We start from the raw sequence: 22,433 nt of genomic DNA on the forward strand, positions 1-22,433 counted from the left end.
GTGTGTGTGTGTCTGTGCATATGTCTGTGTCTTTGTATGTGTATCTGAGTGTCTGTCTGTATGTGTGTGTCTGTGTGTCTCTGTGTGTGTTTGTGTCTTTGTGCCAGGAAAGGACCATCTCGTACCCTAGCCTTTCCTCTCTCTGTCTTTCCTATTACTGGTGCTGGCCAGTTCTCAGCCTTGATTCACATGCAGGGCTGAGCTCAGGGTGTCTGTTGGTGACTCCTGTGGGGTCAGCACTGTGTGCTGTGGTTTGGGAAACCTCAGACCTTGCCTAAAGGGAGCTTTTGTTCAAGGTCATGTGAAGAGTCTGCTCTTTCCTTAACCCTGTGAGTTAAGGGGATCATGGCAATCAAACTCATGTCACCAAGCTTGGTGGCGACTGCCTTTACCCATTGAACTGTCTCCACAGCCCTGCTCTGTTTCTTTGAAAGCGAGTTCTCACTTAGCCTGGGCTGCTGCAAATCGCTGTGTAGTCAAGGGTGATCTTAAAAGGTTGACCCACCTGCTGTCATCTCCAGAGAGCGGGACTCCAGGAGTGAACCACCACACAAGTTCCTGTGGTGGGGACATGGAGCCCAGGCCTTGCTGTAGCTAGGGAAGCTCTCTAGCCAGTGAGCTGTATCTTCAGGTTCTTTGGAAGGAGAGGCCAGGTCCTTGGGTGGGAATGTGGGGCAAGCGTCTCTTCTCCCACACATTCCCTACAGAGGTCAACAATTGAAAAATAGAAAAAAAAATACATTTTTTAATGTTATTTTTAAATTGTGTGTGTGAGGGATATGTGCATGTAAACGTCAGTTCCCTTGGAGGCCGGAGGCATCTGCTTCCCCTGGAGCTGGAGTTACAGCCCCTGATGTAGGTGCTGGCATTGGAACTGGGGTCCTCTGCAGTACGTTCTTCACAGAGCCACTTCCCAGCCCAGGACGACTTTTTTTTTTTAAAGAACCCTAATTTTGAAAGCATTCCATCATACCCCCACACACTCATGTCACCTCTGGGAGCACAAAATCAGGAAGATGCCATCTTGGTTACACTGCCTCCCAGGTTTCTAGTCAGGGCCCCGTTCACTATCTAGGGATTAGATGGCCGAGTCTTCCTCCCCATGTAGGAACCATTGCTCAAAGGAGCAACAGCAAAGTCCTAAGCCCTTTCTGTCTGCCTCTGTTCTAAAGCCTTTCTCCTCTTAAGGGCTAAATTCTCTTCCCAAATGTTGGTTGTTGAGCTCATAGCTTATTCCAGGTAGTCGCTGGTTGACCTTGCAAGATCCCTTCAAAGAGGAACACTATTAGTCACTCTAATGGACAGTTCTTATCAGATCATTTTCCTCAAAGACTCTAGCTGGGCAATGCCCAGCAGCTTGGGTGGTGCCAGGAGTGGCCACGGGAATGGAAGACCATGGCGACCAGGGCCAGTCCTACACTGCCCCTGTTTGCCCAGGGCAGTGTGTCCCTCAAGATAAGGCAACTGTTGTGTTTTGTGCAACAGAACATACACCCTGGCCTGCCCCTGTGATTTTGGTGTCTTCTCCAAGCCCAGCCTCAGACTCTGGGAGACCCTTGACCTTCCACCCCTGTCCCCAGCCTTGCCTCAAAGCCTTGGACACCTCATGTTTATGTCAACAGAGCGGTTACCAGAGAAGGCAGGCTCCTGCCCGCCAGGGGGTGTCTGGTGGCCAGCCCAGCCAGTTGTTTGTGTTCCTTGTCTCAGTAGTGACCAGAGGGGCAGCACGCCTGGACTGGGTCTCTGGGCAACACACTGTTAGGGGCCCAGCTGTCCCTACACATAAAACACCCACTCTGTCAACACCCTCCTGAGGTATCCTCTTTCACAGAGTAAGAATTTAAAGGTTCCCCTGATGGGGCTTCTATTTTCCGCCTGCCCCTCTGCGGGCCTCTCCCCTTTCCAGTGAGAGCGGCTCGATACGCCTCCAAGACCCAGAGGGTCTCCAAGAACAGAGGGTCGGCGCCGGGCCCTGGCCCCTCCTCACCCGAATATTTTCTGCAATGACCGTGGGGCCTGGGCTATGTGGGGGGGGAAGTCTGCACCTTTTCCTGTGTGTCTTCAAGCTCCTGCAAGCTGCTGCCACCAGCAGAGGGGGTCATGCCAACAGGCCACCCTCCTTTTGCTTTCCACCCAAACTGTGGGGTGTCTCCGTACCCCTAAACCCAACACACAGCTGCTGCTCAGTACCAAATATTTCCCAGAGCGTGCTTTCTCAGCAAGAACTCCTGAGCTCTCCAGCCCCCTCCCCTTCCTCTCCCCCGTTCCTCTCCCCCACCACATTCCTCAGCTGGCCTGATAAGGGCTAAGAACACGGCTCTGGAAGCCAGGAGTTCTACCTTCCCTAGAGGTACCATCTTAGGCCGGTCACTCAACCTCCAGGACTCAGTTTCCTTTGTCAGTAAAACAGGCGCCCAGCCAGCAATAATGTGGTGAGGAATGAATCGGTTCATCTTCAGGTGTTCAGGGGAGGGTCAGGCTAGCAGCCAGGGAGTGCAAAAGCCGTCACTCGGTGCTCCTGAATCCCAGGCATCATGACATCGTGGGGAAAGCCTCGGCTGGCACCAAACTGCAGTGCCCCACTAAACTCCTTGTGTGACCTTGAATGAAATGCCCCGCTATGCAGTAAGAGAACTGACAGACCTGTCCCCACACAGGCTTCAAAGGGGACAGAGTGTGCTGGCCCTGTGCGGAGAGCAGAGGGGCAACTCGTGGGGAGGAGCCAGGTTCCTGACCCCCACCCCCTCCACATTAGCTGCGGCACTTTGGGCCTGCCAGAGGAACTGGCCTGATTTGGAAAGGAGAGCCAGGCACCAGCGAGGAATTCAGGTCCCTCGGAGGTGCTATAAATAGCCAGCGCTGGCCAGAGGGCCTGGGGGCGGGGCGGGTGGGGCCAGGAGAAGCTGGAAAGGAACAGTGGAAAAGGAAGTCCTCATTCTGGGGAAGGCCCAGCGCACTCCCCTGGAGAGGTCGACGGGGAAATTATCTATGGGTGCCATAGCAGCAAGGGCCCCTGTAGGCACCTCTTCACTCTCCCCCAGAGTCGCTCAGAGCCATGGGGAGGGTCAGGAAACTCTTGCCAGAGCTCATCGCCAGCACCTGTGGACTTTGCCCACCGACCCCACGCCATCATCTCCATTCCTTAGAGCAATAGCTCAGTAGCTTGAGAGGGAAACTGAGGCCCAAGATGTCTAAGATCCCACCCTGAATCAAGCTAAGATGGGGCTGTGAGTGGGATTCATTCCCTTCCTATCCAAGGTTGTATGTGAGAACCAAGATGTAAGGACATGTCTTAGGGACAAAGTCTTTCCCTGAGTACCAGTGAACAGACAGGATTGTCCTCCAGAAACCCGGGGCTCTTCCTCTTCCACTGAGGGACTCATATTTACAATGCTTTACTTTTATCCACGCCTTGTGCATGTGTTTATGGCATGTATGTATGTGCTTATGCATTTTTAAGTATGTATGGACGTGCATGCTGATGTGCATGCCTGTAGAAGCCCGAGCTGACATCAGGAGTCAGCCCCCATCGCTCTTTCACGGAGGTAGGCCTTTCAATCAAACACAGAGCGCAAGATATGTCCAGCCTTGGTAGTCAGATCGCTCTGGGGATCCCATTCCTTCTAAGGCCGGAATTACAGGTGAGCCAAGACACACACCTGGCGTTGATAGGTGTTCTGAGGACACAAACTCTGGTCCTCAAGCTTGCATGGCAATGCCTTTAACCATGAGCCGGCTCCCCCAGCCTCATAGGTACAGCACTTTGGAGATGTTGAGTAAGAGGTGCCTGGATGCAGCCCTAGAAATGAGACCAGACCTAGGCTCAGAAGGCCTGAACACAAACCCATGTTGAGCTTACACAAATCAATTTCCCTTTCCAAGCACTCAGCCCCTTAACTTGCAAAGTGAGCCCAATAATTCACGTGTGAGACTAAATGAGACGAGGCATGCTTGAGTGCCTGATTAATGCCCCAGATGTTACAGACTCAAGCCCTGCATATTCATCTCTACAGTCTTGATATTCACTATGTCACCTGGCATATACGAGCTCTCACTAACTGTTGATTCAATCGGAGAATGGAGTCAATGCTTTGCATCTAGATGCTGTATGCTTATGTCATAACAAATGCTCTTGACTATTTATCAGCTGTTGCTGACATTGCATCATGGACTGAGCACTTTCTTACATCCTGTGTTTGAGTCTCCTGAGAAATTTCATATTTTACTCTCTGGACACAAATACTATCAGTCATCAGTTTAATAAGTAGGACAAACATGTAATTTGTTGTCCAACTAGAAGACCTCAGGTAACATTTGTAGTAATTCTGACGGGACAGCAGAGAGACAATATGACCATCCTAAGTACTAGAAATGCTCGGAACCCATACTAATGGTGCACTATGCAGCTCAGAACTCTCTAGAAATGGAGTCCCACATCCCACTCTTCCCGACTCCTCTTCTCTAGTCTGACCCCCAGACCACTTCCCTAGAACACCTTTTTTTTTTTTTTTTTTTTTTTTTTTAAGACAGTTTCATGTAGGCAAGGCTGGCTTTAATCTTGCTACATAGCCAAAGATGGTCTGGACTGTCTGGTCCTCCTGCCTGTACCTCCTCAGTGCTGGATTGATGCCTGGTTTGTTTGGTGCTGGGGATCGAACTCAGGGCTTTAGCATGCTAAGCAAGCACTCTACAAAGTTATGTACCCAGCCTCCCTACCTGTAACCAACACGTTTAGGGTCCTCATTTTAATCAGCAGGTGGTCTTGGCCACTTTTTCATTTCCTTGAGCATTCTAGAGCATTTGTATCACCCCAAATATAGAAACTCGGGGTTGGGGGGGGCTGCTAAGCACTCAACACATGAGCTCTACACTGCCCAGCTGTCCTTCAATGCCATTCTAGCTCGAATCTTTCTCTGTCTGGTTTGACTGAACTTCTAATGGGCCCCTCAGTATGTTCAGTGTAGCATAATACAGTGCCGTATAGTATAGTACAGCACGTATGATATGTTAGAGCTTTAGAAGGGTCTCTCATAGCCCAGGCTGGCCTCCTATTCAGTACATAGTCAATGCTGGCCTTGAACTCCTGGTTTTCTGCCTCCTTCTCCCAAACACTGGGTTCACAGGTGTGCACCACTGCACTGAATCTGCAAAAACTGAAGTGGAATGTGTGTCTCACCAGCTCAGCGACAACAGCCCCCCTATCCTGCAGCGGGAATTTTCTCTGGTCTGGCCCAGCCCCAAGGTCCAGACAAATCTTTCCCACCTGCGGTCCCATAGCTGCTTATAAAATAATTACTCAGAGGCTTATATTAATTATGAACTGGATGGCCTATGGCTCAAGCTTCTTGCTAGCTAGCTCTTATAACTCAACCCAGTTCTATTAATCTATAAGCCGCCACGTTGCTGTGGCGTTACCAGTCTGCTGACATCTTGCTTGACATTCTTGGGGGGCTGCTGGCGTCTCACTCACCCCACCTTTCTTTTCTCTGTATCTCTACTTGGATTTCCTGCCTGGCCATACATGGATTTTTGCCATAGGCCAAAACAGCTTCATTTACTAGCCAATGGGAACAGCGTATATTCACAGTGTACAGAAAGGCATCCCACAGCAATATTCTGTTCTCCCTCCGGCTTCCTTCCTAAGACTCTCCAACCACTCAGGTGGTGTTGCTACTTCCTCAAACGTAGCAGGAAATCTCAGAACCTCTGCAGCCACCCCAAAAAATCCCCCTGCACACACCTCTCACTCCCTCCTCACCTACCCCCTCCCCCTCTGCTGGGAACACTTTCCCTTTAGATAGGCGTATGAATGCCTCCTTTGTCTCCTTCCCAGCACTCCCTGTTTCTTCCAAAGTCCTTCCCTATTAAAATCTAATCTAAGCTGGAGATGTAGCTAAGTGGTTAAGAGCATATTTTGCTCTTGCAGAAGACCTGAGTTCAGTTTCCAGTACCCCTATGGGTAACTCATAACTTCCTGTAACTTCACCTCCAATGTATCTGACGCCCCCTTCTGGCCTCTGAAGGCACCTGCACTCACATGCATATATACACACAGAGAGACATACACACAAGCATACAATTAAAAATAAAAAATAAGGGCCAAGCCCAGCATGGTGGTGCATGCCTTTAATCCCAGCACTTAGTAGACAGAGGCATGAGGATCTCTGTGAGTTCAGGGCCAGACTAGTCTATAGAGGAAATTCCAAGACAGCCACAACTATTACACAGAGAAACCCTGTCTTAAAAAAAAAAAAAAAAAAAAGAATAAATAAATAAATAGGAAGAAAGGCCAGGCACAGTGATGCATGCCTTTAACCCCACCATTTGGGAGACAGAGCCAGGTAAATCTCTGAGTTTGAGGCCAGCCTGGTCTACAAGCAGAGTCCCAGGATAGTCCGGACTATATAGCAAGACCCTGTCTCAAAAAATAAACAAATAGACAAACAAATAAGAAGTAAACATCTTTCTAAAATGTAATCTCACCCTTGGTCAGATTTCCCCAGCACTTACCGAAACCTATCACTTACTTGACTTAGCTTGTCTGGCCGCTGACACCGGCAAGCTCCCTGAGAGCAGGGCTCTCCTTTGCTTCGTTCTTTGGATTGCTCTGCACCTCTGTGCCTAGAACAGTTCCTGGCAGAGAGCATCTGCTCAGCACACGTTTGTCAGATGAGCACAGGCCTGATGCAGGGGATGAAGGCTGAACATTTGCCCTTTGCACTAAATGGGATTTTAATCCTACCAGATCCACTTTGGGTCTCTATGACCTCAAGCAAGCACCCTAACCCTTTTGTGAGTCTCTGTGTCCCCATGTTTAGTGTGGCAAGAATTATCTCCCATGGCTATGGAGAGTCTTAAATACACTTTTACAGGTAAACCACTAAACTCGCTAGCAGGCCCATTTAGAAACTTTGGAACTCGGTAAACTGAGCACCCTAAGGCTGTAGGATTAGTGGTTGGCAGCCAGAAAGATGATTGAACTTGGTCTTCAATCATGAAAACCAGAGTTTGGATCCCAGCACCCACAGAAAAAGCTGGGTGGCCTTGAAACACCTGTAAACCCGGCGCGGAGCAGGGCAGAAACCTGAGGATGACGGGGCTCACTGATTTCTAGTTTAACTCAGACAAGTGAGGCATAGCTTTAGGGAGGTATCCCGCCTCAAAGAAACAGGTGGAGAGCAATAGAGGAAGACTCCTGGTGTCCTCTTCTGGCCACCATACACACAGAAAAGCGTATGCTCTCACAGACCCCCCCCCCCACACACACACATACACACACATAGACATCTTTAAAAGAAAAAAGACCAGCAGCCAATTGCTGTGGCAACCAGGACTCACAACAAACATATGCAGCATGAAGTAACAACAGACGTTCTCACTTCAAAGCATTGGTTTCTATCTCGTGCCCTCCCAGACCCCCCAACAGGAATGGCCGGGGTCTCTACAATTTCCTCTACCACCACAGGCTCTCATCCTGTTTAAAACACTGTGGGGCTTCTCCCCAAGAGCTCTGTTGAGAACACAAGGTGAGAGGGGAGAGAGAGGTGGGGAAGAGTTGGCCCAGCCCTCCACACCTGCCAGCTTCCTGTCTGCCTGCTGATAAATAGGGGAAGAAGCATGGCCAGAGTTTCCATTCCCCCCCCCCTTGTCACCGACAGTCATCCAGTTAAAAAAAAAGATGAGGGAGACAGCTCCGGGGAGGGGTGGGGGCCCTGCTTATAAAGCCTGCAGCCGAGGGCGGGCGAGAGCACCAAGCCTGGTCTCCTGGTCATCCCCAGCCAAGCTGAGCTGTTGACAGCTGCTTGGGACTCTGCCGCCAGGCTCCAGCTGGCTTCACAGCCCCTCCACTTCTCAGCCACTGTCCCTCCATGGCTCAGAAAGAAGAGGTCGCTGAGGCTGCAGCGCCGGCCTCCCAGAATGGAGAAGATCTGGAGAACCTAGAAGACCCTGAGAAGCTGAAGGAGCTCATTGACCTGCCGCCCTTTGAGATCGTCACTGGGTGAGCCTTGTGTGGGGGCTGGGGTCTCCTGCCTGGGAGAGTGTGGGGTCTGAGCAGGCTGCGGAAGGTTAGGAGGGAAATAACAGGGCCGAGGTCAGGCTCAAGCTCTGTGGCCAACATCCTAGCCGGGGCTTCAGGGCGGCAAATGCCTCCTGACTTTTTTTTTTTTTTTGAGGCAGGGTCTTACCATGTGACTTTGACTGACCCAGATCTCACTCTGTAGACCAGGCTGGCCTTGAACTCACACAGATCCTCCTGCCCCTTCCTTTTCGGTGTTGGGATTAAAGGCGTGCACCACCAGATCCAGCTACTCTTGGCTTCTTGAGGTGACACTTTAGACTCTAATCAGTGGGAGATGGGAATGGGGAGTGCCTCTGAGAAAGGGAGCCACAGAATCATGGCAGTTTCTGATGTGTGCAAAGGCAGAACTGTGCCTTGCTGAGAGAAGCTTCAGGAGGGATGGTGGTGGCGTGGATGCTGTGGAGAGGGAGAGAGAAAGAGCCCTGGGGCCATCTGGACTTGCCGCGGGTACTGGGTATCACCAGCCCCTGTGCATATGACCCACCCCCAAGGAGTGTGGTGAGAAGGTCCTGGCAGGACCGTCATCTCCCGGAGTGCAGACGTTAGGAGCTTCTACCCAGAGGAGCTGTCCCACAAGCTCCACACAGCCTGGAGCAACTGTGCCCAGATCAAACAGTCTACAGGTCCCTGAGGGAGAGCCATGTTCAGGGTCCCCTCTTGTCCAGATTGTCCCATCTCCAGAAATGAACAATAGCAGCCTTCCTCCTCACCTCTCTCTATTCCGAGAGAGAAAGACACTGCTAGGTCAAGGCAGGGAGTAAGAAGGGACGGGTGGCAGGCTTCCCCCTGCACGGGGCTTCTCATGGCAGGCTCGGCAATGTGCAAAGACTGGGTGGGGGCACACTGATTCTCAGGGGGAACAAAGCCGCGGATGCTCTCATGGGGAGAAGCAGCCCTGGAGAGAAGTCTGGACTTGCTGCTGTCTTATGCTTGATGTGCAATGCCCTAGGCGTGGCCTCCATTTTCCTATTTCTAACATGAGGAAGCTCACCTGACTTGATTCTTAATGTCCCTTCCTGCTCAGATATTTTCTGACTTCTAAGAGAGCCCAGGGGAAATGTAGCTTGGTTCCTGAGACGTGAGTAGCCACTGAACTTCCATTCACTCTTGCTCACCCAGCTAATCCTGCTCTCATCCTAGGATTAAGGGAACAGCTGGGCACGGACTAATATAGACACAGGGAAAGCCGAGGGCAAACAGGCCAGCAGAGTCCTCAATTCCAGCGGCTTGCCTATGGCAGAGGATCCTTTTACTGACACCTGAGCATGCTGGACCATGCTGTCCTGGGTTACACACATGCCTTCCACTCTCTGCAGCTCTTGATCTCCCAGGTACAGGGGCAAGGTGAGCCAACAACAAAATTAGACTGTTGGCTTGAACATGCACTGGAGTCTCAGGGCAGTGGAGCCTGAAGGTCTCGGAAGTAACCGACATTTGTCTAAGGCTTCACAACACAGTCAAGAGAATGCTTATTCATAATGCAGAGAGAGAGGAGAAACAGACTCAGAGAAACTGAATAATATACCTAAGACCAAAGAACCAGGAAGTGACAGGTTTCTGGACTCCCAGCCAAGTGTCGTCTCCCATGGCGATGAGAGTTACAGGTTTTCCATGAGCCAAGGCTCAGAGACAGGGGCACAGAGGGGCACAGTTCTGGGTCTCAGAGAGCACTTCTGGATGGAGGTGGAGCTCTGAGTGTTTCCTGGACACAGGCAACAGCTGTGGTGATCTGTCCTCTAGGCCTCTCTGGATAAACAGATACTTAAAATAGCCCAGAGGTGTGGCCTTGTCTTCTCCGGACCGGGAAAGATGGCTGGCCTCTCCTTCCCTTTCCAGAGGGCCAGCGAAGTCGCTCCTTCCCTAGTCTTGGCTCCACAGGGGATGGCTCTAAAATGCTCCTTAGATTTGGGCTGAAGCTAGAAGAGCAGAGAACACATTTCAGGAACAGTCTGAAGCAAGGAGGGTTTGTAGAGGCACGAGGAGAGAGATTTGTCTGTGGTGATTCTGTTTACATGGGGTGCTTCAGATAGATAGATGGAAAGCAGACCTGAGCACAAGGACAAGAAAGATGGCAGAAGATTCTGGAAAAGGGTCTAAAGCCATAGGGTGTGCTGAAGCCAGATCCTCCCTTCTGGAGAGAAGATTCTGCCCATCTCTTCCCCATCCTGTATCCAGTGATTTCCACTCATGCTTTGAGATCTCCATAGTGCAGGGGTTACATGAGAGAAATTAGCAAACTCTGGGCTTGCAACATGCCTCAGCAGGTCAAGGAGCTTGCATGCTAGCCTGGCAACCTGAGTTTGAGTCCCAGACCTCACGTAAAGGTGGAAGGAAAGAACCGACTTCACAAAATTGTCCTCTGGACTCCAAACAGGTGGCATGACATCCAGAGACTGATGTCCACACCACACATCATGTGCAATTACACACACACACACACACACACACACACACACACACACACACGCTTTATGATGATTATGTAAAAAGAAAAATCACGACACATTACAACTTGGGGATTTTTTTTCCTCTTTCTCTCAGAAAGCTGGTTATATTTGTCTCAATTCTGGAAGTTCCTCTTTCTGTGGTTTGCCTAAGCTCAGGGTGGCTCTTTGAAAGGTAAAACTCTTAGAGGCTTAGAGATGGCATCATGCATCAATACTAGCTATAGCTTATTAAATGTCTACTATTGCTCAAAATCTGGGAGATTGGATTACTCAGTTATTTGCATATAGAAAAATAAACCTCAGAGGGACAGGGACTTTGCTCAAGGCTAGTCAGAGTCATAGGGCATGAACCTCAGGACCTTGTGACTCCAGAGCATAGCACTACCTGAAGCAAACCATAACGAGGACTTTTATATTCACGAATATTTGCCACCTATGAATTGTGCACTTAGTGCTTATTTCCATTAGGGTAGCTGTCCTGCAGGAAAGCAATGACTCTCTCTCACTGCTTTATCTCTAGCTCTCAATTGGTGCTCAATAAATATTTGTAGGATAAATGAATGGACTAATGAATGGGCACTTCATGTGTTAGGCTGTCTGCCAGGTGCTGTAACAGGAAGTGAGCTGGAGGGAGGGCTTCTAATGCAGAGAATATAAAGAGACTTGCAGTTCTCAGCACATAGAATTTTCCAAGCATTCCCTTGCAGAAAGCACAGGGGTACTCTAGGACAACACGATCTCCATCTTCCCATCTCTGCCATGGTGATCCTGGACCTACCTAGTGCCACCCTTCTATGTGTGGAATCGTGTATGCTTCTGTAGAAAGCACAGCCTGCTGTCACAGGGTACGGTGGGCTGAAGATAAATGGCACAATGAGTTTTCTCTTAACCACGTCTTCTCAGTCTTCTAGGTTTACTTACTGTATGTGTACATATGGATGTTTTGCTCACATGTATGTCTGTGGAGTGAGCCTTCAACACCGTGTGTGTGTGTGTGGGGGGGGGGGGAGCATGCATACCATGGTGTATATGTGGAGGTCAGAGGAGAACTCCCTTGAGAGATGATCCCCACCTTCACCTTGTTTGAGGCAGGGTCTCTTGTTTTGCAGTGTCTGCCCAGCTAGCTGGCCCATGGGCTGCCAGGGAGTCTTCTGTCCCTGCCTCCTGCCAGGGCTACAGACAGGGGCGCTACCACATTTGGCTCTTTACTTGGGTTCTGGAGATCCAAAGTCAGGTCTTGACTTGGCTGGTTTCAAATGTACAGAGATCCGCCCATCTGCCTCACCAGTGCTGGGGTTAAAGGCATGCGCTGCCATGCCCAGCCCCTCAACACTATTCTTTATGCCACAAATCCCCACCCTGGCCTCTGGAGCATGCTGAAGAGTGGGCTACTGGAAACAGGAAATGGCCCACTAGCTGCCACCCTGGCCTTCAGGGAGGCCAAAGCTGTGTGGATTGAGTGTCCCATGGAGAAGGCACTGGCTTCCTGCTTGCTTTGGGTAAAACCTCATCAGTTCTGCAAATCTAGCCTTTTCTCCTTAGTTCTAGAACCTTCTGTTTTGCTCTATACTCCTCTTCCTGACTGGGCCCACCGTTTATAAGGCGGGAGTACCTTGGTGGGTCTCCAGGCGAAGGTATGCCGCAAAGATCACACCACACAACAGATCTCATGCAAGAGATTTATTGGGGTTGGGGGAGGGAAAGGCCGTCTCAGAGTGGGTACATGAGAGACAGAGAGAGCAAGAGCGAGAGAGCACGAGAGGAGTCTGTGATGACGTGGCCTAACTGCTGGCGCTGAGTCGCTCCAGGCAGGCTGGGGGAGCACCTGATCTCCCACCCTCTCTCCTGGTGTCGGCACCGGGAGTCTGAGAAAGGCGGCTGTCTATCGAAAGCAGCAGCTCCCCCTCGGTCAAGGGCTCACAGACAGGTCCAGTGAGGGGAAACTGAAGCAGTCAGCATCCCGTCTGTCCCGAGTGCTCGCTCCACTGCGTGGGCCACTGTGTGGCAGATAGTCCGTCTCTGACCAGCTTACAGGGACTCCACTGCTGCCCCCCTTCATTATGTATCTGTGCCTGGGAAACACAAATGTTTAAAGCATGCACCTTGGAAACAACACATACTACACCCACCCACATTGGCTCTCCCTGCTTGGGCAGACGTACTCTCTTTTGTGAATTGGTATGAGGGTCCAGTGTTTCTCTGTTTGTTCCTGGCGATGCCCAGTGTGAGCGGTGCCTAAGGAGGGCACTGGAGTCACACTCTTGGGTCTTCACCTGGACGAGTGACTAGGTGCAGAGAACAAGACCTGCCGCCGTCGTCACTCTCCAGCCTGCCCTCCCAACACGCATGCACACATCACACATCACACGGTTACACACAGAGACAGGATGTCCCTCCTTCTTTAACCGTGAGATCTACTGAGGTTGAGAGTAATACTCAGCCATACTGTGTGATTAGGAAAAAGGTTTACAACTGAGAAGTTCGAGTCCCTGCTTCCTTTCTTCCCCTATGGTGTATCCTGTGTTTCCACAGTTGCCTGGGGTAGCCATGTTATCCAGCTCTCTGCAATAATTCCAGGCCTCTGCCAGCTCTTTCCTGGTTGAGGTAGTCCATAGGAGACCCAAAGAACCTTATTTGACCTTTCTGCTCCTTCTGACCGAGAGGCCCACGGAGGAGCCAGAGGAACCCGGCAAGCCCAGGCTCTAGCCTAGCCAAGCGAGTGTAGGCAGCAGGTCTTCCCTTAAGCAGCTAGCCCAGAGGCCCTGCCAGGGAGCGGGGCGGGGTGGGCTCGGGACTGGGCAGGGCTGGGTCAGAAAGGATATTTATAGAGAGGCGACCTTTCTTCCTCTCCCATGGGTTTAGGATTTCTGGGTTCTCTCTTCCTTCATGCTTGGGGAAGGAGAGGAGGGGGCAAATGTCAGAGTTCCTGTGGGAGGGGGGGCTTCCAGAAGTAGTTCTCATCCACTCAGCCAGCTTGCTACTGTTGACTGGGCCCAATTCTTGCTTTTAGTGAGGCCACACCGAACAAAGTTGAAGCAACGCTTTACGCATGGGGTGTGTGGGGGGATGAGGGGAGCTCACCGGAAAACCAAACAACAAAACCCTGAAGGACCACATGGGGCAGCTACTGCTTAAAGCCCCAAGCCTACAGCATAGCCCTAAATACTTCCGACACCACCCTCCCCCAGAATCCAGCATAGAAGGCAACTCTGGGCTCTGGCTTGGACTCCTGTCAGGGAGGGCGAGGAGTCTAACAAGTCTTTAAATACCAAAAACACGAGTTCTGTGTTCTCAGGAACAGGAATCTCTTTCAGGAAGAAAGGGGACCCCTGAGGAACAGGTAGAGCCGGAGGGTGGTTTGGTGGGTGAGCGAAACTATGCAATGGGGAGTATTCCATCAGGGTCTGAAAGAGGAAAGGAAAAACAGCAGGTGATTGCTCCTGCTGAAATGTTAAGTAAATAATAAACACTTCCAGCTAGGGATGGAGGTGCTTAGAGAGCTAAATATAGCCCTGCAGGAATCCTGGGGCTGGGTCCTCCGACAGATCCATCTCCATATTGGAAACTTGACTTGCCAGCAGGGAACATGGGAACATGGGTAGAGACGTTCTGTGATGAGGCCAGGAGGAGGTAAGTCACTGGGGCTTCCTGGTTCTTCCAATCGGCTGTTTCGCTTTAAGCAGCCAGGTCTGGGACACTAGGGACTCCCCGGTAGCCCTGGACACGCCCCCCCCCCCCCCCCCCCCCCCCCCGGTGAGTTAGCGGGGCATGTCCTGCAGCAGGTGCAGCGATCACAGAGCCGCAACCCCAGCCCCTGTGGCCGGCAGAACAGGGGAAGCAGGCTCTCTGGCCAGCACTTTCCACTCCTGACTTTGAAAACTCTCATTTTCATTGGCTCCAAACCTATACGGCTCTACATTTTAGGAAAGCACTCACAAACAAGAAAACTAAAAACAATATTAGAGACCCACAAGATGGCTGGCTCAGCAGGTAAAGATGCTTGCTGTCAATCCTGATGACCTAACCTCGATCCTCTGAACCCGCGGGGTGGAAGGAAAGAAACTTCGCTCACAAGTTGTCCTCTGACCTCCACACACACGATGTGGCACAAGTGCCTCCTCCCAATAAATAAATAAATATAAATAAAGGTTTATACATATGTAATTTTAAAAGAACACCACTGTCAACTCTGACGCCTGCTCTCCTTATCAATGCCACGCTGTTCTTTAAAATGCCTAGCTACTCCTATTCCATCCACTGCCTGGTATAACTCTCCCCTTAAATCTACGCACCAAGCCCACTGCCAAAGATATCTAGAGGGCTCTTTAAACTGCAGGCCGTGCCCAGCTGTACTGCACCAGCATGGTATCACCAGGTCTTCCCTGGATGCCATGCTTTTCTTCGAGAACTAGAAAACACTTGTACTGACTCCTGAATCAAGGTTTAACTTTCACGACCCTCTCCATATGTCGTCCCAAGACTGTCCTCGTTGCTGTAACCAAATGCCTGACAAGAGGCAACCGAATAGGAGTTTCTTTGGGTCCACAGAGTGAGGAGATGTCCTTTGAAGCAGAGGAGGCGTGAGTGAGGCAGCTGGTCACATGGCATCCAGTCAGGGAGCCGGAAGCACTGAATGCTGGCCTGCTCACCTTCTCTCCAATCTGAGGACTGAGCCCACGGTTTGGTACCTAAAATTCAGGTTAGCTCTTCCCTTTGAGGGTAAATCTCCCGGGAAACACCTTCACAGACATTCCCAGAGATGTGTCTCCTGGGTGGTTCTAAATGCAGTGGAATTGACAAACTAACCATCACACTCCATGTCCTCTCCCGTCCACGTTTGCAGTGTTCTAGCATTCTTGACAGTTTATTTACATGGCTCCCGTCTACATCCTAGCTATTATTAGATGACAGCCATGTGGAGGCCAAGGGCCAAATGATCCGATACTACACCCAAGCTTACCTACCCTGTGATACCCTCGGGTAGACTTGTCTCACAGATAATTCTTAGCCCCTGATCATGTGACACCCCTTTCAATTGAGAAACAGCCAATAGGAGAACACGGTATTATGAGATATAGGCCACTCCATGACCAAAATGCAATCTATGTGAGCTACAAATAGAAATGAAGATATGGAACACTCCATAAAATCTTTGTCCTGCTTCCTCATGAGAAATTCCACAACCTACTGCCTCGTTAAATTGCTATTCTCATGCCAGGCAGTGGTGTCTTAATCCCAGCACTTGGGAGGCAGAGGCAGGTAGATCTCTGTGAGTTCGAGGCCAGCCTGGTCTACATTAGTTCCAGGACAGCCAGGGCTACATAAAAAGACCTTTGTTGTTTCTAAGGGGTGAGTATTTTTATACTGATGTGTATATGTCACTGAATGTGTGCTGGTGACTTTGAAAGCCATGTCAGAGCTCTTGGAACTAGAGTTACAGGTGGTTGTGAGTCGCTGAACATTGATATTGGGAATCAAACCAAACTCGTCTCCTCGAAGAGTAGTAAGCAGTCCTGACCTCTGTGCGCCCCCCCCATGTATGTATGTATGTATGTATGTATGTATGTATGTATGTATGTATGTGTCAGTATTAGCACAGGCAAAGCCCATTTTCAGTAAGAATGAATGGGTCTTGGAGAGCTGCCCGATCTAGGTCCAAGAAACAAGGGCTCATCATTCCCTTCTTCCCTGCCTTGTCTCCTTGACTTACAGGGAGCGGCTGCCTGTCAACTACTTTAAATTTCAGTTCCGGAACGTGGAGTACAGTTCGGGGCGGAACAAGACCTTCCTCTGCTATGTGGTGGAAGCTCAGAGCAAGGGAGGCCAGGTGCAGGCGACCCGGGGCTACCTGGAGGATGAGCATGCCGGTGCCCATGCTGAGGAGGCTTTCTTTAACACCATCCTGCCGGCCTGCGACCCGGCCCTGAAGTACAATGTCACCTGGTACGTGTCCTCCAGCCCCTGTGCAGCCTGCGCTGACCGAATTCTCAAAATGCTCAGCAAGACCAAGAACCTGCGCCTGCTCATCCTGGTGGGCCGGCTCTTCATGTGGGAGGAGCCAGAGGTCCAGGCCGCTCTGAAGAAGCTCAAGGAGGCTGGCTGCAAACTGCGCATCATGAAACCCCAGGACTTCGAGTACATCTGGCAGAATTTTGTGGAGCAAGAAGAGGGTGAATCCAAGGCCTTTGAGCCCTGGGAGGACATTCAGGAGAACTTCCTATATTATGAGGAGAAGCTGGCAGATATCCTGAAGTAGGCAGCAGAGCGCAGCCTTCTGTGAGTTTCCCGGTGCCCTGGCGCCCTCTGTGTTTACTTGGGTAGAAGACTTGAGGTCAGGTAGGAAGAAACACAGTTGGAAGGGGGTGCACTCCTCTGTGTTAATTGGTTGTAGAAACATTCTAGAACATTGTTTCATCCCCTTTCCCCTGGATCCCTCTGCCTAAATCCACGTCTTGGGTTTGGAGAGGTGGCTCAGCCGTTAGGAGCACTGGTGCGCTTGTAAAGTTGGTTCCCTGCACCCACTTGGGTGGCTCAAAACCGCCTGTGACTCCAGCTCCAGGGGACCTAACACCTTCTTCTGCACTTGGGACATTAGAATGCACTTGCTCATACTCACACACACATACACAAATCTATATTAAAAAATAAGGGCCGGAGAGATGCCTCAGTAGTTACAAGCACTGGTTATTCTCACAGAAGGCCCAGGTTTGACTCTGAGCATCCACGTGGTGGTTTACAATCACCCATAACTCCACTTTCTGGGACTCCAAGTCCTTACTGTGGATACTTCCTAGATTCCTATTCCCAAATTCACAACCTCTGTTTTTCTGTAATGCAGAATTTTCATTCTTGGGGGCAATTTCTTGCTTTTTTCTTTTGCCATCTTTTTTTTCTTTTCTTTTCTTTCTTTCTTTCTTTTTTTTTTTGAAGTTTTATTCTTTTAAAAAATGTATGGATATAGGTATTTTGCTTGTGTGTGTGTTCGTGTACCATGTGCATACTTGGTACCAAGGAGGCCGTAAGAGGCCATTGGATCCTGTGGGACTGGAGTTACAGGTATTTGTGAGGCCCCACATGGTGCTGGGAATCAAAGCCAGGTCCTCTGGAAGAGCACACAGAGCTCTTCAGCTCTGAGCTGTCTCTCCAAGCCTGCGTTCATCTTCTGATTTTAGCCGGATCTGCTCTCCCGCTTTCAAAGGGCTGTTCTTTGAGTTGCTCAGTGTTTGCTGGGTGGATGCCTAAGGCCAGGGCATTCTTACTGAGAATCACCCAGGGAACTAACTCATGGAGAGTCAAATGCTATCAGGTGAGAGTAGTGAGCTATTTTATACCAGAATGTCTAAAGGGTTAAGAGATGTTTGTAACTGAACTAGCAGCTCAGAAGTAGCCTCCTCCAGATGTCAAGAGGTGATAGGAAACTGGAAATAAAGATGAGCTGTTTAGGCAAATAATTAGGACACAATTAAGGCCAATTTGGCCTCTTGCTGAGGGTAAATTAGACTCTCACAGAAACAGGCCAATTATCCTCAGGAAAGAGGGTAAAAGATCCTTCACTATCCTTTGAATTTGGTCTGGTCTACTTTGCTCCCATGGAACTGCTGTGACTGAACCCCTTTCCAAGGCCGGGGTTGCTGGTCAAAATCTAGTGATGGTGAAGGCTCTTCACTGCACTCCTACCCGAGTTTAATTCTGGAACAACTGCTGTATTCATAAAACATGGACGCAGCATGTGTCCATGAAGATCATTCAATTTACGTTTGATGTTTCTCGCTCCTAATACCCTTAAGAGAAGACGCTGCTTCACAGGCACGTTCTGGAAATCTCAATGTTCCGGAGCTGCGTGTTGGCAGGTGTTTGCTATTAGGTAAGCACGTGGGGTGCCCAGACAGCCTCAGGCTGCGTCTTCCTGTCCTAGCCAACACATTTTCGGTCTATTCTTTTCAGCAAAAGGACAGAGACTTTGTGGGCAGTCATGAGGTAGGTTCCCACCATAAAATAACACAGGACACTGGGTCAGGACAGCAGTAACAACAGATGTCGAGGGTGACGCCTAGAAATACAGAACTTGCTTACAATTCCTTAAAGATTTTTGTTAGTGTATGCACCCCTACTGTAACTGTCTAGATAGCATAGGACTCACCAGAATGGTGACCACTGGCCTAACTTTAACCCTGAGCTGCTTTCTTTTGCAGTCTTCATGGAGAGAGGAATATTGTGGTATGTGCCTACAGTCCCAGCACTCCAAAGGCAGAGGCAAGAGGATCATAAGCTAGAGGCTGTCTTAGGTTATAACAATTCTCAGGTTAGCCTAAGTTACCTAAAGAGACCTTGTCTCAAAACAACAAAGAAAAACCCAGAGAGTTTGGGGTGGCGATGTAGTTCAGTGGTAGAATGCTTACAAAGCCCAAACATTTGTGCTGGGGTATGTCTGGTTGTGAAATGCTTGCCTAGCATGCATACATACTGGATTCAATTCCCAGCGCCACTGACAATAACAACAACAATAACAAAAATAATCTAAGTATTATTATTCTATGCTTGTGTTCCCAGAACCAAGAGGTAGATTGACGAGAATGCAGAGTTCATAGGCCAGCCTGGGCTACTACTTATTCTATCCCCAAAGCAGCAACAACAAAAACACCCCCCCAATGCCACTTTATAAAATTATATTTAATTTTTACTTATTGGGGGGGGCACGTGTCGTGGCACACATGTGGCCGTCAGAGGACAGCTTGCCAGAGTCGGGGCTTCGCTTCCACCATGAGTTCCGGGGCTGGGATTGAGTGTCAGGCCTGGTGGCAGGAGCCTAACCTGAGCTATCTTGGCAGCCCTGGGAAGACTTACAGGCCACTTCTGCCAGCTCCCAAACTACTAGCAAGTCTTCAGGGATTTTTTTTTTTTCATTAAATTATGAATTTCACAGATGATTAAAAAGTTTTAATCTGGAATCACGGAGCGTTTTAACTGGTACTCAATAAATAATCGAGCATGAGGGGAAGTGCATGTCTAAGTCAGCTTATTTTAAAATTCTCTGGGCCGGCGAGATGGCTCACCAAGTGAAGGTGATTGCCACCAATCCTGAAGACCTGAGTTTGATCCATGGGACCCACATAGTGGAGAGAACTGACTCCCAAAAGCTATTCTTCAACCTCCAAACATGCATGCACCCATATGCATAAGTAAATGTAATTTCAAAAAGAATAGTACTCCTTGTGTATGCAGATACGACCAGTATTCTTGAACGCATTAGCAGACTTCCCTGTGCATATCTGTGAGTCTTCCAAGTTCCTGAGGGGAAGGTCAAAGGCAACAGAAAAGCTACGGCAGAGTCTAAATGACCCTAAAGAACAGCCCTTCTTAAAGTGTACTAAGAAGCACCCAATAAATAAATACATCTCATTTCATCTTCTGCTTTAAGACTAGCAGACCGGCATGCAGGAGGCAGAGGTGTAGCTAGAGTTTCTCTCCAGGTTCCACCAAGCCCCACAGTCCCACAATCCATGTATAAAATAACCACTCAGACACTTATATTACTTATAAACTGTATGGCCATGGCAGGCTTCTTGTTAACTGTTCTTGTATCTTAAATTAACCCATTTTTATAAATCTATACCTTGCCACATGGCTGGTGGCTTACCGTGCTGATCATGGCGGCAGCTGGCAGTGTCTCTCTGCCTCAGCCTTCCGCTTCCCAGAATTCTCCTCTCTCCTTGTCCCACCTAGTTCCTGCCTGGCCAATCAGTGTTTTATTTATTGACCAATCAGAGCAATTTGACATACAGACCATCCCACAGCACAGAGGTAAACAGCTTTCTGAGTTTGAGACTAGCCTGGTCTGCATAGTACATTCTAGGCCAGACAAAGCTACACTGTGGAACCCCATCTCAAGCCAAGCCACGCCAAGCCGAATCTTTGTACCATATATTTAACTTAAGATAACAGACTCCGAGCAGATCTCCCCTGGGACTGTTGTAACCATACCAAAGCAAAGAAAGAAACATCCCAACCCTAGCTCAGCCAGGAACCACAGTGATGAGTGTTTTTTTTTTTGTTTGTTTTGTTTTTTGTTTTTGGTTTTTCGAGACAGGGTTTCTCTGTGTAGCTTTGCGCCTTTCCTGGAGCTCACTTGGTAGCCCAGGCTGGCCTGGAACTCACAGAGATCCATCTGCCTCTGCCTCCCGAGTGCTGGGATTAAAGGCGTGTGCCACCACCGCCCGGCTAGTGATGAGTGTTTTGAAAAATCATCCCGGGTAGTGGGTAACCCCACCAATGCAATATACCAATTCAAGCTGAATTAAAAGTGCAGATTTAATGAGCAAAGCATCCCCAGGAGATCTCAGGGGAAGAGAAACCATATGGAAGGTCTATGGATGAACCTTAAATACCCTGTAGGTGTAGTCTTGAGGGGCCCTGGGCCCTCCACCCCCACCCCTGGAGCTGGAGTTTCCCAACACACAGGAGGCCCTGGAGGAAACAGCCAGGGTCTCTTTCGGAAAGGTACAAAGAAGCCTCGGTTATCTCAGAGGGCTGGCTGTCGGGTCGGCGAGGCTCTCAGTAACATGCTTTGTTTTCCATGAAGGTCTGCCCGCTGCCACCCGGAGAAGCAGTGACATGGATGGCACCCAGGACAGGCCTGTCTTCCCACTTATACCTGGAGTTGGACATCTGACACCAACCAGTTGTTCTGGACAAGGCCCTCCCTCCCAGAACTCAGCGCACCCAGGCCGCCATTTGGTCACGTCTTTTGTGATGTGGCTATTGGGGGAAAGGGAATTGAAGGGAAGAAAAGCAGCTGTTTGTGGGCACCTGGGGGTGGAGGCTCTTCCTGCCTCCCCAGGGTGCTGCCTGAGACAAAGATCCTCACATTCAAGGCACAGACCTTTGAAATACATCAAGAAAAGTGTTTTGAGTTGGGCTGGGTTGTTGGTGTTTTTTTTTTTTTAAAGGCAAAATAGCATCATTAATAAAGGAAATAGTGTGGTTTTTGTGGCCTGTTCTTTTAAGAAAGTTGGGCAGTGCAAAGTTCCCATGGACAGTGCATGGATGCTGGGCACAGGGATATTGTAGGCTAAGAACCAAGCTGTGACATTAGGGTAGTCAAGTCAGGTCCTGACAATAAGGAAACCAACTCTCCAAGGCTGACTTCTCACCATGACCCCAACCTTCAATATTTTCTCCTGAGGGCTGGGGAAATGGCAGCAAGGGTTCAAATCCCCAGAACCCATGTAAGGCAGTGTGCAGTAGCACATGATAAGAGGTGGAGAATCCCTGGAGGTGTGCTAGCCAGCCTGGCCTACCCAGTGGCAACCAGGAGACTCGGACTCAAACCGGGTGGAAGGTGAAGACCGCCATGGTTGGTCCTCTCACCTCCATCTGCACGCTACGACACATGCATGGACTTCCTCCGGAAGGAGGAGCTCTAGTTTGCCAGCAGAGTATTTCCCTAGCATATGCAAGGCCCTCATTCCATCCCTGCACTACTGAAAAATAAAGAAAACACTTTCCCCTGGGATTCTTTGTCAACGGTAGCTTTTCCTTTCCTCTGAAGATAATATGGTGGGGGTCACAAGGCTCGTGGAATTTTATGAGATAGCCACACCTCAACGGCCAGGCAATAAGCAATTTCCTTCTCACTAGAGAGGGTCCAAAGAACCAAGTCAATGTTCATACACACTGTGAGATTCCCAAAAGTAGCACTTGGAGACCATGACCGGGTGGTGGCAAGTGTCATTTCCCAAAAGGTCTGTGGAGTGCTTTGCAGAGGTGAAGTCACACTCACACACCTGAGTGTCAGTCAGATCCATCTGGGTTTCCAAGAGGGTTGTGCTCATCTGTTGTCAGGCTGTTTCCTTCCCTCAGGTTTCATGGGTGATGACTCACTGGAATTTGACCCCAAGTCACTTGAT

At 49.7% G+C, this 22,433-nt stretch overlaps 1 protein-coding gene across 1 annotated transcript; it reads left to right on the forward strand.

Moving 5' to 3' along the window:
* Positions 1–5,567: 5,567 nt before the first annotated feature.
* On the forward strand, positions 5,568–21,510 carry Apobec2 (apolipoprotein B mRNA editing enzyme catalytic subunit 2). Its single transcript, XM_006996903.4, has 3 exons — positions 5,568–7,999; positions 16,240–16,803; positions 21,107–21,510. The coding sequence occupies exons 1-2, from the start codon at positions 7,869–7,871 to the stop codon at positions 16,781–16,783; spliced, it is 675 nt and encodes a 224-aa protein (XP_006996965.3). The 5' UTR covers positions 5,568–7,868; the 3' UTR covers positions 16,784–16,803; positions 21,107–21,510.
* Positions 21,511–22,433: the final 923 nt, after the last annotated feature.

Source organism: Peromyscus maniculatus, chromosome 21 (assembly GCF_049852395.1).
Source record: "Peromyscus maniculatus bairdii isolate BWxNUB_F1_BW_parent chromosome 21, HU_Pman_BW_mat_3.1, whole genome shotgun sequence".
In the NCBI taxonomy this organism is placed as follows: Eukaryota; Metazoa; Chordata; class Mammalia; order Rodentia; family Cricetidae; genus Peromyscus; species Peromyscus maniculatus.

Excerpts from the sequence above, each read along its gene's own strand:
- Apobec2 (XM_006996903.4), top strand. The coding sequence starts at position 7,869 with ATGGCTCAGAAAGAAGAGGTCGCTGAGGCTGCAGCGCCGGCCTCCCAG. Across the intron at positions 8,000-16,239 it reads CCCTTTGAGATCGTCACTGG|GGAGCGGCTGCCTGTCAACT; the intron begins GTGAGCCTTGTG and ends CTTGACTTACAG.